We start from the raw sequence: 19,587 nt of genomic DNA, 5'->3' as shown, positions 1-19,587 counted from the left end.
GGATGCTGAGCTCTAGTCAAAGTCTAGACCAAGTGCTCAGGACACCAGATGCAACGACTTTGGCATCCACCCCCTGTGCCGTTCACAGCCATCACTCTGCAGTTCTGGCCGCCACCCCTCTACGTCCCCTCTTCATCAGGGGCCAGGGGTACAAGGGCAAAACCCTATGCTGGGTGGAAGGGGAAATGAAAGCACATCCAGACAGTAGCTGGGTATTTCTCTAGGTGGGGAAAAATTTCAGGAAGTTTGTGGATGAAAGGAAAGCAGCCAGGACCCAGAGCCAACTGCAAGGCAGGTCAGCTGTGACCATGACACTGGGAGACATCTGGACAGCCAGTCAGTGGACCTCATGCAGGAGCTGTCCGGAAAGGGGTCTTAGCAGCCTGTGGGGACACTGGGTTTAAGCCATTTATGAAGGCAGAACATCCTGAGCAGTCTGACCTTGCCCCTGACCTGGAAGGGATGCAGAGTCCACCTGGTAGGCTGGAGACCTTTCATTGGCTTTCCCCTACTCTCCCTGGGGTACTGCACACACCCTGGGTTCCAGGCGTTTCCTCTTGGCCATCCCCTGCCACACTGCCTCTCACAACCCCCTCCCTCCCCACCGAGGCCCCACAATGCTATTCTGACCAAAAGCCAAAAATAAACAAAAGAATGTCTACAGTAGAACAAGTACTAAATGCCTGAAGAGCCTTAGAAGAAAGGGGCAGTTGTTTTCAAACCTAGCCCAGGCAGGAGGCGGAGACCGGACTCGGGTCCAGTAGCGTCTGGGTCACTGTAGAGCTTCCTAGCGGAACAGAAGCCAGAATAGGGTCAGCGTAACAGATTAAGCTGCTGTCTGCAATGCCAGCATCCCATATGGCTACCAGTTTGAGTCCCGGCTGTTCCACTTCAAATATAGCTCCCTGCTAATGAGCCTGGGAAAGCAGCAGAGAGCACAGCCCACATGGGAGACCTGGAAGAAGCGCCAGGCTTTCAGCTTCAACCAGGCCCACCCCTGGCTCAGTTCAGTCATCTGGGGAGTCAACCAGGGAACGAAAGATCTGTCTTCCTTCCTCTCTCTCTGAACTCTTTCAAGTAAATCAACTAAGTCTCTGGCAATAAAAAGAAGCTAGAATAGTACATATGATGTCAGTGCATGGTTTCACAATAGCTGAGTAAACTGGGCCAATTAGCTAATCTCACTGGTCTTCGTGTGTGAAATGGAAAGACTGGGGCCTATTTAGGAGGGTTTTTCCTTTCGTGCAGGATTTTAAGTTAGATAATTTATGCAAGAAGTAGCCTGGCAACACTAGGGCGTTTTCCGTTTGTGTTTCAAGATGGTGCAGATCTTGAAAGTTTCTGCTTTGGTTGCTCCGGGAACTATCCGGAAATGGGGGATGGGGAGGCTGTGGCCTGTGGGCCCGCCAAGGGGCGTGGTCGGCCTCGGGCACTGCCCCTATTCGGGCTGGGAGGGTGGGTCGCGTAAGTGCCCACATTGGTGGTCCACCCAGGGTGGTCCCTTCCCCTCCCCCTCCCCTGCACGTTGCCAAGGCTAGCAAGATGAAACTACAAGCTCTGCAAATCCGGCTGGATCAAGTTCTGCCCAGAAGGCAGGGGCGGGGCGTGGTCCTTCTAGGAGGACCCGAGCAGTGGCTCAGGTGTCCCCGACCCCGCCTCCCTCGCTGTGCTTTGCACATCCGTGCTGCGCCACGGAATGACAGCTCCACGAAGCTAGATTTCCACGCCCCAGGTGTCTCTCCATTGCTGTCGGGCGTTGCGTTGTTAGAAGTGTTTGTAGAAATAAATGCCACACAGGGAGCGTGCACCCCGTCAGGCGGTTAGCCACAGTCAGTGGATTAGGAATGACCTCTGTTTAGGGGTGTGGCTGTACCAGGCCTCAGCGATACTCTGGTTTCAGATCGTAAAAATGTTTCGCCTTTTACTAAAGATTTCCGTGGAGAGGAACAATTGCGAGTCTTTATAAACAATTTCTGAGGCTTTGCACTTGGTGAGGCTACTGTGCTGTAAGACTTCTTGCAAGCATCAGGATCCTTTATGGACACTGCATGGTGAAAGGTTTTTTTTGCACACCCATTAGTACACTCACAGTTCTGCAGGTGTTTGGGTTATTCTATTGAGAAGAGAACTATTTAACATGTCAGTTGGTTTCATTAAGCAAAATACATTATTGTTTTGAAATATGCACAATTACATGCTTCACTCTTTACACAGACTCTTCCGATATCTGTAGGGGATCCTGTAGAGTATCAGTTCCACTCCTACCATATAGCTTTAATATTTTTTTAATTTGAAATGCACAATTTATAGAAAGGAGACAAGTTCTTCCGTTCACTGGTTTACTCTCCGAATGGCCACAATGGTCCGAGAACTGGAGATTAGGATCCTGGCGCTTCTGGGTTTCCCATGCAGGTATTGGGGCCCAAGAGCGACCCTCCCTCTGCATTCCCAGACCACAGGCCGGAAGTGGGATCTGAAATGGAGCAGCTGGGACACAAACTGGCATGTCAGTGGGATGCTGATGCCTATAGGTGAAGGAAATCTGAGAGGCTCCATGCCTGTGCCTCGTGTATGTACTTCACAGAACTGCTGAATTTCATCTTTCTACTAAGCATGTTCTGTTCTTTCCATTTTATAAGCAAGGGAAATAAGAAAAATAATAATGAAAAATTAATTTTAAAGAGAAGTAAGGCATAGAAAGTTTAAGTGGCTTCACTAGAGGCTAGTGGGATGGCTCAACAGGCTAATCCTCCACCTACAGGCGCTGGTATGGTCACTGGTTCATGTCCCAGCTGCTAGATTTCCAATCCAGCTTCTTGACTGTGGCCCAGTAAAAGCAAGGAAGGATGGCCTGAGCCCTTGGGTCCCTACATCTGTGTAGGAGATCCAGATATAGCTCCTAGATCCTGGCTTAAGATCAGCTTATCTCTAACCAGTGCCAGCCATTTGGGGAGTAAACCAGTGGATGGAAGATTTGACTGTCTTCTCTATAAGTCTGCCTTTGAAATAAATAAATCTTTAAAACAAAATTACTAAAGGATGGAGCTAGGCTTTTTTGTAAGATTTATTTACCAATTTATTTATTAAAGATTTACTTTATTTATATTGGAAGTCAGATATACAGAGAGGGGGCGTGACAGACAGGAAAATCTTCCATCCATTGATTGACTCCCCAAGTTGCTGCAACGGCTGGAACTGCTCTGATCCAAAGCAAGGAGCCCATAGCCTCTTCTGGGTCTCCCACACTTCTGCAGGGTCCCAAGGCTTTGAGCTGTTCTCAACTGCTTTCCCAGGCCACAAGCAGGGAGTTGGATGAGAAGCAGGGCTGTCGGGATTAGAACTGGTACCCATATGGGATCCCAGCGCCTTCAAGGTGAGGACTTTAGCTGCTAGGGTACTACACCGGGCCCGATTTATTTATTTTTATTGGAAAGTCAGATTTACAGAGACAAGGAAAGACAGAAATCTTCCATCTGTTGATTCATTCCCCAAATGGTCAAAATGGCTAGAAATGAGTTGATCCGAAGACTTGAGAAAGAGACAGAGAGACTGAGACTACAGGCAGAGAGGCGGCTCTTGGTTCAAGCAAAAAGTTTGCTAGGGGAGTCTTGACAGACAGCTCCCCGGCTGGAAACGGTCTGAATCCACGTCCACAAACTGCATGAGGAAACGGCCCTCTAGGATATGCAGCATTGAGCTCTTACACATGTTGTGCACAGGGGATGGGAGAAGGCAGAAGCTCCATGCTCTGCGCATGTGTGTGCCGTGTAGTGCAGGGTACTCATCATGGTAGATGTTGACCTACAAAGTCAGGGTGGCCCTGGCAGCACATTCCAAACATTTCTGGAGGGAAATGTCTGCTTGAGAAGGTCATTTTGGAGGCCCTTCTGCTCCACCCAACCAAACATTTGTTTATTTAAAAGTCAGAAGGAGAGATAGAGCTTCTGTCTGCCGGCTCACTTCATAGCTGCTGCGATGACCAGGGCTAGACCAGGCCAAGGCTAGGAGCTTCTTTCGGATCTCCCGCGTGTGAGGCAGGGGCCCAGGCACTTAAGCCATGTCCTGCTGCTTTCCCAGACCAGAACAGTGATGGGGAAGGTCCTTTTCTTGCATTTCATGCCCCTTTGCATTTGAGCATTTGATAAGATCCAGTCTGACCTTCTTACATTTCCTTCTACCTGCCCAGGGTAAAATCTATCAAGATTGTAAGTGTCAGCCCTAGGCCTGGTGCAATGGCTTAGTGGCTAAATCCCCTTGCAAGCACTGGGACCCCATGTGGGCGCCGATTCATGTCCTGGTTGCATCACTTCCCATTCAGCTCCCTGCTTGTGGCCTGGGAAAGCAGTCGAGGAAGGCCCAAAACCTTGGGACCTGCACCCACATGGAAGGTCCAGAAGAAGCTCCAAACACCTGGCTTTGGATTTTCTTAGCTACTGCTGTTGCAGCCACTGTAAATCTGCCTTTCAAATAACAATAAATTTATTATTATTATTAAACATTTATTTATTTTTTAAAAAGATTTATTTTTATTATTTTTTCATTGGAAAGGCGGATATACACAGAGGAGAGACAGAGAGGAAGATCTTCCATCCGATGATTCACTCCCCAAGTGAGCGCAACGGGCCGATACTATGCTGATCCGAAGCCAGAGCCTCTTCTGGGTCTCCCACACGGGTGCAGGTTCCCAAAGCTTTGGGCCGTCCTCGACTGCCTTCCCAGGTCACAGGCAGGGAGCTGGAAGGGAAGCGGGGCTGCCGGGATTAGAACCGGCACCCATATGGGACCGGAGCGTGCAAGGCGAGGAGGACCTTTAACCACTTGCGCCACCGCGCCGGGCCCTAAATATTTATTTTTATTGCAAAGTCAGATATACAGAGAGGAAAGACAGAGAGGAAGATCTTCCATCTGATGGTTCACTCCCCAAGTGGCTGCAATGGCTGGAGCTGAGCCAATCTGAAGCCAGGAACCAGGAACCTCTTCTGGTCTCCCACAAGGGTCCCAAGGCCTTGGGCCATCTTCGACTGCTTTCCCAGGCCCCAATCAGGGAGCTGAATGGGAACCAGAGCCTCCAGGATTAGAACTGGCATCCATATGGGATCCTGGCGCATTTAAGGCAAGGACTTTAGCTGTTAGGTCATGGTGCCGGGCCCTTATTATTATGTTTTAAACACTTATATTTGTATTGACTTTAACTACTATGCTACTGTACTGGGCCCATTAAATTTATTTTTTAAAAGTCATGGAAATCATAACTATGGATATGACTTCTTTATTTGAAAGATAGAGTGAGGGAGCAGAGACTGAGATACAGGTCTTTCATCCATTGATTGATTCCCCGAGAGGTTGGGACCAGGCCAGGCCAAAGCCTGGAGCCAGAAATTCCATCTTGATCTCCTTCATGAGTAGCAGGGTCCCAAGTGCTCGGACCACCATTCCAGGCACATTATCAGGAAACTGGATGGGAAGCAGAGCATCAAGGATTTGAACCAGAAATTTGATACGGATGCCTGTATCACCAATGGCATCTTACCCATTACACCATGACTCCAACTGATCTTTTTCCATTTCATAGGAACATATGATGAGTTTATCCAGTCCTTTACTACTGGGTATGCATTCTATTTTCACTATGCAAGCAATGTAGCCTTGAGAGGTACAGGTGACTACATTTTTGGTCCTGTGAAAGAATGTCAAGTTACTATTTCTAATCTGTGAGTGACTTATTTTTGTATAAAATCCTGAGTCAGAAATCTAACATAATTTTATTCTTTTTATTTTTTTAAGAAAAGATTTATTTAGCTTTATTGGAAAGAGATTTGTGGAGAGGAGAGACAAAGAGAAAGATCTTCCATCTACTTGTTCACTCCCCAAGCGGCTATAATGGTCAGAACTGTGCCGATCCAAAGCCAGAATCCAAGAACTTCTCTCGGGTCTCCCACACGGGTGCAGGGTCCCAAGGCTTTGGGCCGTCCTTGACTGCTTTCCCAGGCCACAAGCAGGGAGCTGGATGGGAAGTGGAACAGCTGAGACAGACACCAGCACCCTTATGGAATGCCAGCACTTTGAGGTAGAGGATTAGCCAATTGAGTCATTTATTTTCTTCTAAATAGGAAGTTGCCCCTCATTTTATTTTATTTTTAAGTTTTTATTGGAAAGTTATATATTCAGAGAGGAAGAGAGACAGAGAGGAAGGTCTTTTGTCTGATGATTTACTTCTGAAGCGACCGCAATGGCCAGAACTGCGCTGATCTGAAGCCAGGAGCCAGGAACCTCTTCTGGGTCTCCCTCGTGGGTGCAGGGTCCCAAGGCTTTGGGACGCCCTCGACTGCTTTCCCAGACCACAAGCAGGGAGCTGGGTGGCAAGAGGGGCCACCTGGCGCCCATATGGGATCCCAGCGAGTTCAAGGGGAGGACTTTAGCTGCTTGGTTACTGCACTGGGTCATCCCTTACTTTAGATGGATGCTGTCTGGACAACTCCTTGAAGACTTTTGAGGGACTTTTAAGTAAGCAAATAAAGTCCCCACTTGACATTTACAGAGCACTGATAATTTGGCAAGGAATTTAGGGGGAAAAAAAAAAAAACACCAAATCAGGCCCCAGGGGTTTTCCCCAAGGAGATCTAGATTCTCAGAAAAGCAAGATGACTGAGAGCAGTTTTCAATCACCAACAACCCGACAGATCCTCAGAGGGAAAAGAATTTATGCAACGATTAGGGTTGAGTGTCTGAAAGTGAAATAGACTTGTATTTTGCCCTGGAGAGTCAAGGGGACACTGAGGAACCTGCAGGTCAAACTACAAGGGTGTGGCTGCAAGGTGGGGGTAGGAATGAGGAGGACAAAGAGGGGAGAGGCTGCGTGCTGGACCATACTGGAAGGTTGCTGGTAATACAAAGTAACCCAAGGGAGGTGTGAGAAAGAGCTGACGCAAGGATGAGGCCCGGGTTTCTGGTGTGGACGCGCACGGAAACTAGAAGCACGACGGGGGCAGACGGGAAAAGTAAGTCTGCCTCATTTACCCTGAGCGTCATGCGTCTGTGGGGTAAAGGGAAAGAGGAGGGAACTTCAGACTCAAACTACCTGAGAGTCACCAGAGGAGACCAGTGCACAAGCCAGCCCAAACACTGGGTGGCGGGCGAGGGCGTGGCACAAAGGAAAGTTTCTCCTTCGGGCCTGGCCCCCCCGCCCTGCAAGAAGGGGCAGCCCAAACTTGTCCCTGACCGTCCCCTGCTGCACCAGCCTAAGGCGTGGCCCCAGACCGACAACTGCCCTGCCTGCGTGCTGCGCGCCTGGCGTGCTAGGGACGGACGCTCTGAGTTCCAAGCCTATCGGGACAGGTCCAGCAGCGCAGACCTAGGAGTTGTCAGAATCGTAGCCGTGAGTCACTTGAAGGGCAGATCCAGAAATCGGTGATGCTCCCGAGGCAAGGTGCCCCTCCGGCGGCGGCACGGAGCGCCTGGGGCTGTGTCTCCTCTCCTCAGAGCGTGGCATTTCCATGCCTCCACGATCTGCTCCACCTGCCAGGGAAAGCTGGTCACCGCGGAGATCTTTTCTCCAGAAGACCTTGGACCGGAATGCGCCCCGCCCCACACCTAGTTCCCACGCTGCTGAAAGTTTTAGGCCAGGTTTGCCCCCAAAACTCCCTCATATCCACACCGGAAAGAGCGGCTCCCGCCGGTTCTGCTCCTCTAAAGCGCTCAACTCCGCTGGGGCCAACAAGGCCAGTCTCAGCTCTGGTACCACGGGAGCTGCCACCTCCACCACAGGCCGCTCCAGCACCGCCTGCAAATGAACCCTGAGCACTGCCCCAGGCACAGAAGCATCTTTCCCATCGACACCCTGGTGCCAAGTTCCTGATACCCAGGAACTCCCCCAGGCCCGTACTCACCGCTCCCACTCGCGCCCAGCTCCTGGCAGCCTGGATCAACTCGGCCTCATCCACGCCCAGCTTGTCACTGCGCAGCAGGGGCAGCAGCGCTGCCGCAGACAGCTCCAGGAAGCCACGAGTCCTCAAGGCTTCCTAGGGCATCCCGAGTCAGCAGGAGTGAAACCATGGCTGGGGTGGGGGTAGGGTGCATGCAGATGGGACTACAGGGGACATTGTACCTGACTGTGAGCCTCTATAAAGGCTATGCAATGCTCTTGCAGGGGCACAAGGCCAAAGGTTACAGCCACCTGGGAGCAGAGTGAAGGAAGACTGGCTAGAGAAGAGAGGCCACCAAGTCCAGCCCTCTACCCTGAGAACCACCACTGCAAAACTGACCCTAGCTTTAGCTGGAGAGACTGACAGGTCCCATGGCATGCCAGCAAGCTACACCCAGTCAGTGTCCAGGGCCACGTCCATTTGCATATACAATGCAAGCAGGTGCTACAGGAACATCATGTTAGGTCTTTCAAACCCACCCTGGGCTAAACTTGGCTTCTAAACTCCACACCTTGGGCCCAGCATGATAGCGTAGCGGTTAGGGTCCTCGCCTTGAGCACGCTGGTATCCAACATGGGCGCTGGTTTTAGTTCTGGCAGCCCCGCTTCCCATCCAGCTCCCTGCCTGTGGCCTGAGAAAGCAGTCGAGGACAGCCCAAAGTTTTAGGTCCTTGCACCTGCATGGGAGACCCGGAGGAAGCTCCTGGCTCCTGGCTTCGGATTGGCTCAGCTCCAGCCATTGTGGCCACTTGGGGAGTAAACCATTGGATGAAGACCTTCCTCTCTTTCTCTCCTCCTCTCTGTATATTCACCTTTCCAATAAAAATAAATAAATCTTTAAAATCCCAGTTGAGAATATCCGTCAGCCCTAAAAACAGGCCAGCAGACGCTTCCTGTCCCTGACCACACTGATGTCCACAGATCGGCGTATTCACAGGTATTCACAGATCTTGTGGGCAGAACTGATTCCCAAATCATCCTCAGAATTCCCCTGTGTCTGTCCCTGTCCCCAGACCCCCAAGTGTATGCAGGTTTTCCCAGGCCACACACACGGGGCCACTCAGGCTCCTGGCACCTGAGAGCCAGATCTGTCTGACAACACCCACCTGTAGAGCCTCACAAACCAGCTCCACATCCAGCACCTTCATCACGAACTCCAGGCATAGCTGGGAACAGGAAGGAAAGGGCAAGGGGGGGACAGCGTGCAGGGGGGCAGCGTGCAGAGGTGTCCCCGCCAGGAGAATCCCAGTTCCATCCCAGAAGCAGCGAGCAGGCTTTGGAGCAGTTACCCAAGGCCAGAGCAGCCCCAGGCCCACCCAAGCTGGAGGAGGCAGGAAATAGCCAGGGGAGACTTGGCATTCCTCTGTTTGGGTGGGCACACACTGCTCTCCAGGCTGGAGTATGTGTGAACTGAACCGGTGACAGGCCCAGGGAAACCAGACCAGAGCCTGACACAAGAGCCTACCTCCCGCAGTTCCTCCAGCTCGTACTCCACAGCTGCTGTCAGCACCTCCAGCACCTGCAACCGTGTCAGGGTTGGGCAAGCAAAAGGTAGTTTCCCACACTCCTTGGCCCAGAATGCGATAGGCCCCTCCCCGCCCCTCACCCCACACCCCTGCAGCCTCTCCCACTCAGGGCTCCTGCACCACGGGCTCACGGAGTGGCGCTGCAGTTGGACACTGTTGGTGTACAGGAACTCCAGCACTGCCAGAAAGGCATCTGCTGGCACTGTGTTCAGCACCACCGGCCCAGGCACCCTGGGCCCTGGGTCCATTCCCAGGAGTCGCTGGAAGAAGTTGCATCTGCAGGCCAGCAGGCATCGGTGGGCAAATATCTCCTGCCGCTCTTGGCCAACCACAAAGCACACATCGCTACGGGAGAGAGAAGCAGAGAACCAGGGAGGAAGGAGACCAGACGCGAGCGCACCACTCAGGCTTGACCCTGGCTGACCCTGGGCTTTGCTTTCCTTCTCTCCTCGGTGGGACACTGGCTCAGTCTCTCCCACAGAAGGTCCAGACATGGGCCTGAGGTGATAGCCTAGTGGTTAAAGTCCTCGCCTTGCACCAGGATCCCATGTGGGTGTTGGTTCATATCTTGGCTGCTGTATTTCCTTTTGAACTCCCTGCTGTGGCCTGGGAAAGCAGTCGAGGATGGCCTAAAGCCTTGGGACCCTGCACCCACATGGGAGACTGGGAAGAAGCTCTGGGCTCCTGGCTTCAGTTTCAAATCAGCTCAGCTCCATTTTGGGAAGTGAATCAGCAGATACAAGATTTCTGTCTCTCCTTCTCTCTGTAAATCTTTATTAAAAATTTTTTATTTGTTTTTATTGAAAAAGCAGATATGCAGAGAGCAGGAGAGACAGAGAGGAAGATCTTCCGTCCAATGATTCATTCCCCAAGTGAGCACAACAGCCAGTGCTGCGCTGATCCAAAGCCAGGAGCCAGGAGCTTCCTCCTGGTCTCCTAAGCAGGTGCATGGTCCCAAGGCTTTGGGCTGTCCTCGACTGCTTTCCCAGACCACAGGCAGGGAGTTGGATGAGAAGCAGACATTAGAAACGGCGCCCATATGGGATCCCGGCATGTTCAAGCTGAGGACTTTAGCTGCGAGGCCACCATGCCAGGCCCCTCTCTGTAAATATTTCCAATGAAAACAAATAAATCTTTGAAAAAAAAATAAAAAGGAGAAGAAGGTGCAGATACATGGGCTCAAGTTCTGGTGCCAGCTCCATCTTGTGGTCCCTCAGGCAAGGGGCTGTCTGAATTGCACTTGTCTCACCCATGAGATGGGACAGTCCTCCCACATCCTGGATCTTAGGGCATGTGGCTGGGCTTGACCAATGGGGAGGCCCCTGGGCTGACGCCGCCAAGATGAATCCCTCCTACTCCTTCGTGCTCTGCCCCCCTGCTGCAAACTCAGCTTTTTTTTTTTTCTTTTTCTTTTTCAGTCCTCCTCCAGGCTGGAGGGTGGATGTGGAGCACTGCACACACACACACACACACACACACACACACACACACACTCGCAGAGCAGTGATGCACCATCCTGAGGCCAGACCACATTTTCCATCTTCCTGATCACTTCCGGCCCCAGCCTCTGGGCCTCTGAACAAGGCTGGGGAGGAGGGTAGATAGCTAGGAAGCTCCCAAATTCCAGCTCCAAAACCTGGACTTCCCACCACTGGGGCCAGGCTGTGACAACCCCCAACCCTCCAAGTGTCCTAAAGCGGCAGTCGTGGGAATCCCCAAGCCACGGGCAAGAGCCCAGACTGGAGACACTGATGACAGGAAGCTGCGTTCTAGGTCCCTGCTGCCAGAAACCAGGCAAGAAGCAGTGAGCAGTCCGCAGCAGCTTTGAGCTACTTCCTGCCTGGGACGCGGGCTCAGCCTCCTTGAACTCTGTTTTCTCTTGTGAATCCCCCAGTTTCCAGAACACAGTCATATGTTCTCCGGCCTCCTCCGGGAGGGAAGCCCCCACACCAAGCTGCGGTTTATGGGAAAGGGGCGGGGGTGGTGTGAACTGAGTTACACCCCTGCTCTCAGGGGGCTCTTTTCCCCGCTGTACCAGATACCGGGGTTCCAGAGAAGGCGGACCCTGGCCTGTGCTCAGCCGTCTCCCCTCCCCAGCCCTCACCTGTATTGGGGGTTGTTGATGAGGCTGCGGAGTGCTGCGCAGAAGGGCGCAGCCTGCCCACGAACAACCAGTCCTGGGGTCTCCATGGGCGGGATAGAACAGAAAGCAGCTGGCTGCACCCTCCACCAGGCCCTTCAGCAGCAGAGGAGCCAAGAAACGCCAGAGTAGAAAGGGAAGGAGCCTATTGGTCAGGAGGCTAAAGTTGAGGGACAGAATGCAAGAGGCCCAGGCTCCTCAAGTAGGCATAGAGGCCTATGGAGGGAGGCCAGAGGCTCAGGGAGAGAGACAGACCCTGAGAATGGTCCAGAGAGGCGCAGGATAGAGCAGCTTGTGGTCTGGGAAGGAGATTAGCAGCAGCTGAGGCCCAGGCTGGGAACTTGCCCAGGCAGCCACAGGGTGGGAAGCCTGTGATTTCCATGGAAACTGGAGCCAGGCCCAGCAGGAGGCTCCGCCCCCCTCCCCACAGGCACAGGGAAAACTGGTCTGCTTCAGGCATCTGCCCAGGGTCCTGCCTGGGGCCGGGCCACCTGCCCTCTTGTTCCTCACCCCCCCTCAGGCACACTGCGTCTGAATCTGATTGGCTAGGCCTGGGAAACCCCACTCGGCTGGGAAAATCCTCATCCCCGTGGGTGGTTTTCAGGATGCAGATTTGGCTTTCCTGGGACAGCCGGCCCAGTTCCTCCCCGTGCTGGGTCAGGTGAGGAGGTGTCAGCTCTGACACAGGCATCATAGCCCCTGGCATCCCTGAAATGTACCTGCTGCTGGGGGGTGGGGAGGAGTCCTGGAAGCACTGGGCCCCACAGGAAGCGTGGCCAGCTGGAGACAAGCCTCAGGGCACTTGGGTCAGCAAGGGTCAGGAGACTGACCTTGGGTCACCGTCGAGTCAGGAGAGTCAGGATTGCGTCAGGCTTGGCTCGGACCAGCTGAGCCCATAGGCCTCCCCTCCCCCGCACCAGCCCAGAAGTGAGGAAGTCATCCAGCCCCACCCCAGCTCTGCGCCTGGAGCGGAAATGTTTGTCCCCACTGTCCTCAGGGCTGATGGGGAGAAGATAGAGCCATGACGCACTCCTTCCTGTGGGCCTGGAGCCTGGATTCCAGCAGCTGCCCTCGCAACCTCCAGGTTTTCCCATATCCCAGGTCTCCTGTTTCTTGTTCACCAGTGGGGCAGGACTCCCAGCCATTTCATGGGAGATGACCGCTCGTTTGAGAGCTCTGCGGCAGGAAGACACCTCTGGGCCCAGGGCCTCCAGTTGTCCATGGAGGAGTAGCCTGTGCTCCCAACCCACACAGCTCCCTTCTACCCATGACTCAGGGCCACACCACGCTCAGCAAGTGACGCCACAGCAGGGCTGGAGGGAAGAGCAGGGGGTGGGAGGAGCGCGTGGCCTAGCAACCCATGGCAACTCCACAACACACGCCTTCTCCTTCCACCTGCTGATCAGACCAGGAGAGGGCTTGGAGGCCAAAGGCTGCAGGTGACTCAGATGCCCGCGGGAGTTTCGGGAGAAAAGGGCAATGATCCCAGAACAGATTCTGGAGAGGCGAGATCCAAAGCAGCAGGTGGAAGGCGCTTCCTAATCACCTGCCTCCAGCCACCATTGCTAGTTGGAGCTCAGCACAGGTAGGGGTCAAAGGTGACTGCACCCAGTGCCTCTGGGGGTGGAAGGAGCTGTGGGTGCAAATAATTGGGTCTGTCCATGCCTCCTTTTTAGGGGTCAGAGGAACTGTTTCCTATTCCAGCTCAGTCAGAAGCCAGCTCCATCTCCCCTTCTTCCACTGGCCTCCATAGCGTCCAAGGGACAGTGTGGCTGCTGGTGGCAGGGGCTGGCTCAGGCTCAGAGTCAGCAGTGTACCTTCCCTGGCTCATATCCCTACTAGCCATTAACACACTAAGCCCTAGGAAGCTGCGCAGCCCAGCTCTGTGTGTTCCACTTGCTCTAAAAACACAGTTAAGAAGAGGAAAGGACAGAAGCCCTTGCCATCGCTGCCAAAGGCTGGGTGGTGGAGAAAGACCACCAGTGACGGCCACCCTCAGCTCGAGTTCTCCAGCCTGCAGATCCATGGCTGGCAAGCCTCTGCCCAGTGGACGCCAGGAGGAGGAGACCGCCAAAGACGCTGGGCCAAAACTCATACCAGTGAAGCCCCGGGGCGGCCTGCCCAGCATCGATGAGGCCGGACCCACAGGTCTCGGCACAGCTTCCCGCCGGGGCTCAGTGCTGGGCCTAGCCACATCCTTCTCACGCCGCAGCTCGCTGGTTGGGCCAGGCGCAGGTCCTGGAGGCCGGAGACCATCCCTTGGCCCAATGCCTGCTCTGGGCTCACGGTTTAACTTATCCGGGTGGTCTCTGGCCCCCATTCGGCGTGTGGCACCTTCATACCGCATGGAGCCGGCACCCGGGGAGCGTTGGGAGGTTGTGCGGGCACAGCAGGCCCTGGAGGAGGTGCTGGCAGCGAGGCTGCAAGACACCTGCTACTCCTTCGCTGAGGCTGGGCAACTGACAAGGGAACTCTGTGAGCAGGTGCATGTGCGCCTGCGCGAGCTCAGCCCGCCCCGCTACAAGCTAGTGTGCAGCGTGGTGCTGGGGCCGCGCACGGGCCAGGGCGTGCATGTGGTCAGCCGCACGCTCTGGGATGCAGCCTGCGATGGCCTGGCCTCCACCACCTTCACCAATGCTTCACTCTTTGCCGTGGCCATTGTCCACGGGCTCTACTGCGAGTGAACAGGCCTCCAAAGTTATGCAAAAAAAAAAAAGGTTTATTGTCCCAGGAGGGGCCCTCCTGGGGCTCACATCCCAATAAATAAGTGTCAATAAATAAAAGTGGTCCATAAGTAACACCCCCTAGCTGGAGGCTTCGGCTCAGGCTTTTGGAGGGAGGAGGGAGACCGTGGCAACAAGCAGGGTCTCCAACTCCAGTAAAGCTGGTCCCCGATTCCCTGAAGGATTCCACCTAGAGCCTCTCCTTCCCTCCCGCCCCTGCAAAAGGAGGCACCAAAGAGACAGGGAGGGCCACAGTGCAGGCCTCCAGCTTGCTGGCTTAGCTCCGGGGAACTAGGCCGGGCTGCGGTCCCTGAGCAGGCGCAGGGCATAGCGGAGTCGCTGCCGCAGGTCGGGGGAGCAGCCCAGCTGCCGGAGGTGGGAGGCGAGGTAAGTGCAGGCACTGCGATTCCGGGCTACAAAGGTGATGAGTAGGGGCTCCCAGCCGCTGAGGATGAGCTTGGTGTGGTCCCCATAGAAGTTCACCTGTGCACAGGAGAGAAGGAGCACTGATCAGCACCCCGGGGGTTGCAGGCTTCCTAAGCCCTTCTCCCCGCCCCGAGAACAGGTTGGGCTCTTACCTGGACAGTGCCGTCACTAAAGAGCATGAGCAGAGCCTGATCGGTCTTGACCCACTGCAATAGCAGTGGTGGGGCAGGCGTTTCCACTTCTTCCACGCTGGGCAGATCTCCCCCCTGAGAGCAGTGGCAGGGCAGGTCACAGGGCTGACCGACATCAGGCCCCTTCCCCACCAATGTCTCTTCCAGGAGAGTTCAGCCTCTAGCTTGGAGCCGTCGTGTGTCCCCACCCCCAGCCCGTGCCACAGCACCACCGACCACCATCAAAGGGGAAAGGAGTGTCAGTCTCGATGGGACCCAGCCTCCAGCCCATGCACCTTCATGAGGTGTTGTTCCATGTAAGAGGTGAAATACTGCAGGACACCCAGCTGAGGCTGCAGGGCCCGAGGCACGGCCCCCACCGAGAAGGAGAAGTGCTTGGTGCTAGTGGGGTTGTAGTGCACAGTCCTGGAAGTGGAGAGGCGGAGATCAGGTTGTGGGAGGGAGGGCCCTGTACCTGTGTGCCGCCACTGCCTCCCCTCCCAGCAGCCCCGCCCCCCCATCCCCACAGCGGTGCTTACTTCCTGTTGGCCGACAAAGCCATGTGGGTGCCATCATTAAAGAGCACGGCCACGCGGCGGCTGGACAGCTGATAGCCAAAGCCGAACTTGTTGGAGTAGTCCACCCACTTGCTGACCCACACAAGAGGCTCCGGCTGGGCAAGAGGGGCTGGGTTCTGTTCAGCTGTCATAGAGGGGGGGGGGTCAGGACCTGCTTCTGACCTCACAGCCCGAGCACTCGCGTGGCCATCCACATGTCCCAGACCCAGCCTCACCTGGGGGCATGAAGGCCACACAGTTTCTCAGAGCACAGAGGGCTGACTCCACCACTGTGGCCACAGTCAGACCTTCTTCAAAGCCTGTGGAGAACAAGCCCTGGGAGTTAGGCAGTACTCACCCCGCTGTCCCCAGGGCCCGGGCCACCTCGCACCCCTCCCCGCCCACTCCTTCCTTGGGAGTGCCGGGGGTGGGGAGATGGCCTCAGCTCCCAGCAATCCCTAGTGCAGCTCTCACCATCACCGCTGCTGGCCGGTGTCCCACGGGGAGAGCTGTCTTCAGCTGCTGTCTCTACCAGGCTGACACGAGCTGGGCCAGAAGCTGCGGGAGCCTGGAGGATCATGTAGGGCAAGGGAAAGAGATGGGTGCCCAAATCCAAATCCTTGGGAGGCCCAACCCTCTCCCGGCTCCCAGGGCACTCCAGGTCAGCTCCAGCTGGCTAATGAGTTCCAGCCAATTAGGCCAGCATGAGGCAGATGCCTCCCCAGCCTCTCTCATCCCAGGCTTCCGTGGGCTGCGGGGCTGAGGGTGAGTCAGTGGCACCGTGCAAAGCTCACCTCAGGCATGGCTTCCTGCCGGCCAATGGATGTGCGCACAAGGCCGCTCACCAGGCGGGAGACTTCATCCCGCTCTTCGCTGCGGTTCTTGTCTAGGGGTGAGGAGACGGCCCCTCAGTGTCCCGCCCCATGGCCCTGCCAGCCACAGGGTTGCCATCCCTGCTCGCTCATACCCCTCCCCACTGCCACCTCTAACTCACTCTTATTCTTCTTCCTGCCAAAGAGGCTCTTGGTGACTTTGGCAAACAGACTCCTAGCTGGATTGGGGGGTGTCAGGTCTGGGACTGTCACGCAACTGCTGGCAGGGAGCCGGTCGGGGGTGTAGCCCTGGGGGGAGGAGCACGGTGAACATGAAGAGGAAAGGGGTACCAGGGAAGCTGGTACCCGTCCCTATGGAATCCCATGGGAATATGCAGCAGGGACATGGCCGCCCTCTGGGGAACCACAAACCTTGGTAAAGAAGTCATGGCGCAGGATTTGGTCAATAGAGGGGCGGTCTCGGGGTGAGGCACGAAGGATGGCAGCCAGGAGCTGCCGGGCGGGCAGTGAGAGGCTGGCAGGCAGCGTGTAGTGGACTTGCTTGATGCATCGGTAGGTCTCCTTCAGGTCAGCTGTCTCAAAGGGTGGGCTCCCACAGAGCAACGTGTACCTGGGGGAGGAGCAGGGGAAAGGCATGAGGGGAAGGGTGACCCCCCAGGCCTGGACCCAGCACCTGTCCCAGCGTGGCACTCACATGACACAGCCCAGGGACCATACATCTGCCTCAGGACCATGGCCCTGTCTCAGCAGGACTTCCGGAGCCACATAGTTGGGGGTGCCACAGATGGTCCTGCAAGAAGGTAGGAAGGGGGAGGGGAGAGAGGCTCAGCCCCCGCCCAGCAGCTCTCCCTCCCCACCCCCCGCTGGGAGCCCAGACAAAGCAGCTGCCTGTCACCAAAGGCCAGAGAACTCCTGCTTGTCCTGGGACAATAGATGCCCAGGGATGGCAGCTGAGGCTCCGCCCATTCTCTGGCCCAGCTGCCGCACGGCTTTGGAGAAAGAGGGTGGGAGGTTTGACCCCATCCTGGCCCTCCACCTTCCCCCACAGAGGGGCTCCTGCTGCTCCCTCCCCCTCCCCTCACTCCCATATGTCAGACAGCCACCAGGCTGTCACCTCCCAAGGTCTGTGCCACACACAGCAACAGCAGCTGTCACAGGAACCCTGAACACTCATGGGCTTCACACGCTGTGCGCTGTGCGTGTCATGCACACCCAGTCACAAGGCTGCCTTCTTAGCCACGGGACACCATCCTCTGCCGTTCCCTCACCCTCAGTCTGTCTCACGCGTCCCGTCTACACTGCCTGTCACCTTCCCCAGTCCACACAGGGCCGCCATCCACCTCTGCAAATCCTGACACACCAAGATTAGACCCAGAGGCCACCAACTCCGCCTGAGTGTGTTACCCACACATCAGCCCCAGGAAGCCAGACTGCCCCCTGCACTCACACACAACCCATGACCCCTTCTTCCACCCCTCCCTGTGGACTCTTACCTCTTTCTCTGTTCCGGGGGCTCCAGCCGGGATGCCAGCCCGAAATCCCCCACCTTCAGCTCCATGTTCTCAGTGATGAAGAAATTTCCTGGATGAGGACACAGGAGGTGTGTCAGAGGCTTCCAGGGCTTCCTCCCCACACCCCCCACCCTTGCCGGGCTTCTGGCCCAGGAGTCTCACCCAGCTTGAGGTCCCGGTGCAAGATGCCCCGCTGGTGCAAGTACTTGAGGCCGGAAAGAATCTGCCGTAGGTAGTACCGCACCTCAGGCTCCAACAGGGTGTGCCGTGCCTTCCAGATGTGGGCCAGGGACTGCAGAGAGCCACTGCCTCAGCCTCCGAGGCCGCCCCAAGCCCTCCCTCCACCCAGGGTCCCCCACATACTTTCACATCACACTCCCCCATCCCTGCCTGAATCACCACCCCTCACCTTTCGACTGCAAAGCTCCAGGAAAATGTAGATGTTGTCGGCATCCTCAAAGTGGTGCGAGAAGCGCACGATATGGCGGTGCTCCAGGTCTCGGTGCAGTTCAATCTCGTTGAGAATCTGCAATAGAAGGAAAGGGGCGACTCGAGGCTGTCATCCTTCCACGGCTCCCAGGCGTCCAGGCGACCCCACCCACCCGTCCGGCTCGGGACCCACCTTCTCGCGCTGATGCGGCTTGGCGACGCGACTCTGCGGGATGACTTTGACCGCGTAGGCGCTGCCGGTCTCGGTGTCAGTCGCTTCATAGCAGCGGGCGAAGCCCCCCTGTGAGGAGTGGGGGGCGTCAGTCCCGGCGCTTCCAGGGAAAGGCGGATCGGGCCCGCACACGCGTCCCCGCGCGCGTCGGGTCACGCGCCCCTACCCCGCCCGACGCCGGAAAAGCCATCGGCGGATCCTTCTCCACACGCCGCCCGCATCACCTCCCCGCCGCCCGCAGCCCCCCGGCCCACCTTGCCCAACAAGCGGCCTTTGAAGTAGGTGCGGCCACTGCTCGGGTCGGTGATGAGGCGCCCGGGGTCTGGCGCTGGTCGCCCGGCCAGCATGTTGGGGTCGGGTCTGGGCGAGGCACTCGGAGGCGGCCCGGGCCCGGCGGGGGGCGCGGGCGGGGCGGCGGCTCGCGGGCAAGGACGCGGGGACAGGAAGCCGGTGGCTGCGGGCTCCATGCGGACGGCGCGACGCAGCGCGGGCCCGGCTGGCTCTGGGCTCGGCCCGGGCCGCGCGTGGCGCTGCCTGGATTTGCTACGCTGCGCTCGCGCCTCAGGGAGCCCAGCGTTTTTATCAATGAACGCCTGTCTCCTCCCCGGCGGCGCGTCACCGACAGCCCCGCCCCTTCCTGGCGGCGAGTCACCGCGAGGCCACGCCCCTCACCGGGCCGGCGTCATCGAAGCCCCGCCTCCCGCGCCGCGAGGCCCCGCCTCCTGCCGATGTCAGTCAACCACGAGGTGCAGGGGTTTGCTGTCGCCTGTCTCCTGCGGACCTCGCCCTGGCCATGGCGCATCCATGTGGATAGGGACTACACAAAATGACCAACTTAAAAAATTTCCTGCTATAGTTGCCTGCGGTTAGGCGTCATGGTGGCTAAAGCCGCCGCCGGCATGCTGGTTCGTGTCCCGGCGGTTCCACTTCTCTTCTCAGCTCCCTGCTAGTGTCCTAGGAAAGCTTGATCCCTGCCCACCCACCCATGTGAGAGGCCGGACGGAGCTCCTGGTTTCTTTCCGGCTAGCCGGGGAGGGAGCAGGCTGAGAGGCTGCGGAGGCTCCAGCTTTCGCCTGGGCGTGTCAGGGTTCGACTTTTCGGTCCCAAGAGATCCGCGCC

General features: G+C 56.3%; 3 protein-coding genes and 1 non-coding gene across 5 annotated transcripts; 2 read left to right on the top strand and 2 right to left on the bottom strand.

Annotated features, from left to right (window-relative positions):
• Positions 1-1,885: 1,885 nt before the first annotated feature.
• Positions 1,886-1,997, top strand: LOC121154801. Its single transcript, XR_005883606.1, has one exon. It is a non-coding gene; the product is annotated as a U5 spliceosomal RNA (small nuclear RNA).
• Positions 1,998-7,380: 5,383 nt separating this feature from the next.
• Positions 7,381-11,637, bottom strand: BTBD19 (BTB domain containing 19). The gene is made up of 8 exons (XM_040977822.1): positions 11,552-11,637; positions 9,579-9,792; positions 9,387-9,440; positions 9,028-9,087; positions 8,105-8,173; positions 7,887-8,018; positions 7,655-7,780; positions 7,381-7,515 (listed from the first exon to the last, which is right to left on the bottom strand). The coding sequence occupies exons 1-8, from the start codon at positions 11,635-11,637 to the stop codon at positions 7,381-7,383; spliced, it is 876 nt and encodes a 291-aa protein (XP_040833756.1).
• Positions 11,638-13,611: 1,974 nt separating this feature from the next.
• Positions 13,612-14,271, top strand: DYNLT4 (dynein light chain Tctex-type 4). Its single transcript, XM_040977820.1, has one exon. It carries the CDS (start codon positions 13,612-13,614, stop codon positions 14,269-14,271), a length of 660 nt encoding a protein of 219 aa, XP_040833754.1.
• Positions 14,272-14,285: 14 nt separating this feature from the next.
• Positions 14,286-18,935, bottom strand: PLK3 (polo like kinase 3). 2 transcript variants are annotated; one of them, XM_040977818.1, is made up of 15 exons: positions 18,723-18,935; positions 18,430-18,537; positions 18,217-18,333; positions 17,970-18,099; positions 17,790-17,877; positions 16,991-17,086; positions 16,708-16,906; positions 16,458-16,584; positions 16,258-16,349; positions 15,938-16,031; positions 15,700-15,783; positions 15,446-15,608; positions 15,203-15,332; positions 14,889-15,002; positions 14,286-14,793 (listed from the first exon to the last, which is right to left on the bottom strand). In XM_040977818.1, the coding sequence occupies exons 1-15, from the start codon at positions 18,933-18,935 to the stop codon at positions 14,602-14,604; spliced, it is 1,947 nt and encodes a 648-aa protein (XP_040833752.1). In that variant the 3' UTR covers positions 14,286-14,601. The 2 variants fall into 2 exon arrangements, with proteins under 2 accessions (XP_040833752.1, XP_040833753.1); XM_040977819.1 differs by having other exon boundaries at positions 16,309-16,349.
• Between the last annotated feature and the right edge of the window lie 652 nt (positions 18,936-19,587).

Source organism: Ochotona curzoniae, unplaced genomic scaffold (genome assembly GCF_017591425.1).
Source record: "Ochotona curzoniae isolate NIBS_2020 unplaced genomic scaffold, NIBS_Ocur_1.0 contig_2855, whole genome shotgun sequence".
Classification (NCBI taxonomy): domain Eukaryota; kingdom Metazoa; phylum Chordata; class Mammalia; order Lagomorpha; family Ochotonidae; genus Ochotona; species Ochotona curzoniae.
This window is presented reverse-complemented; position numbering and strand designations above follow the sequence as displayed.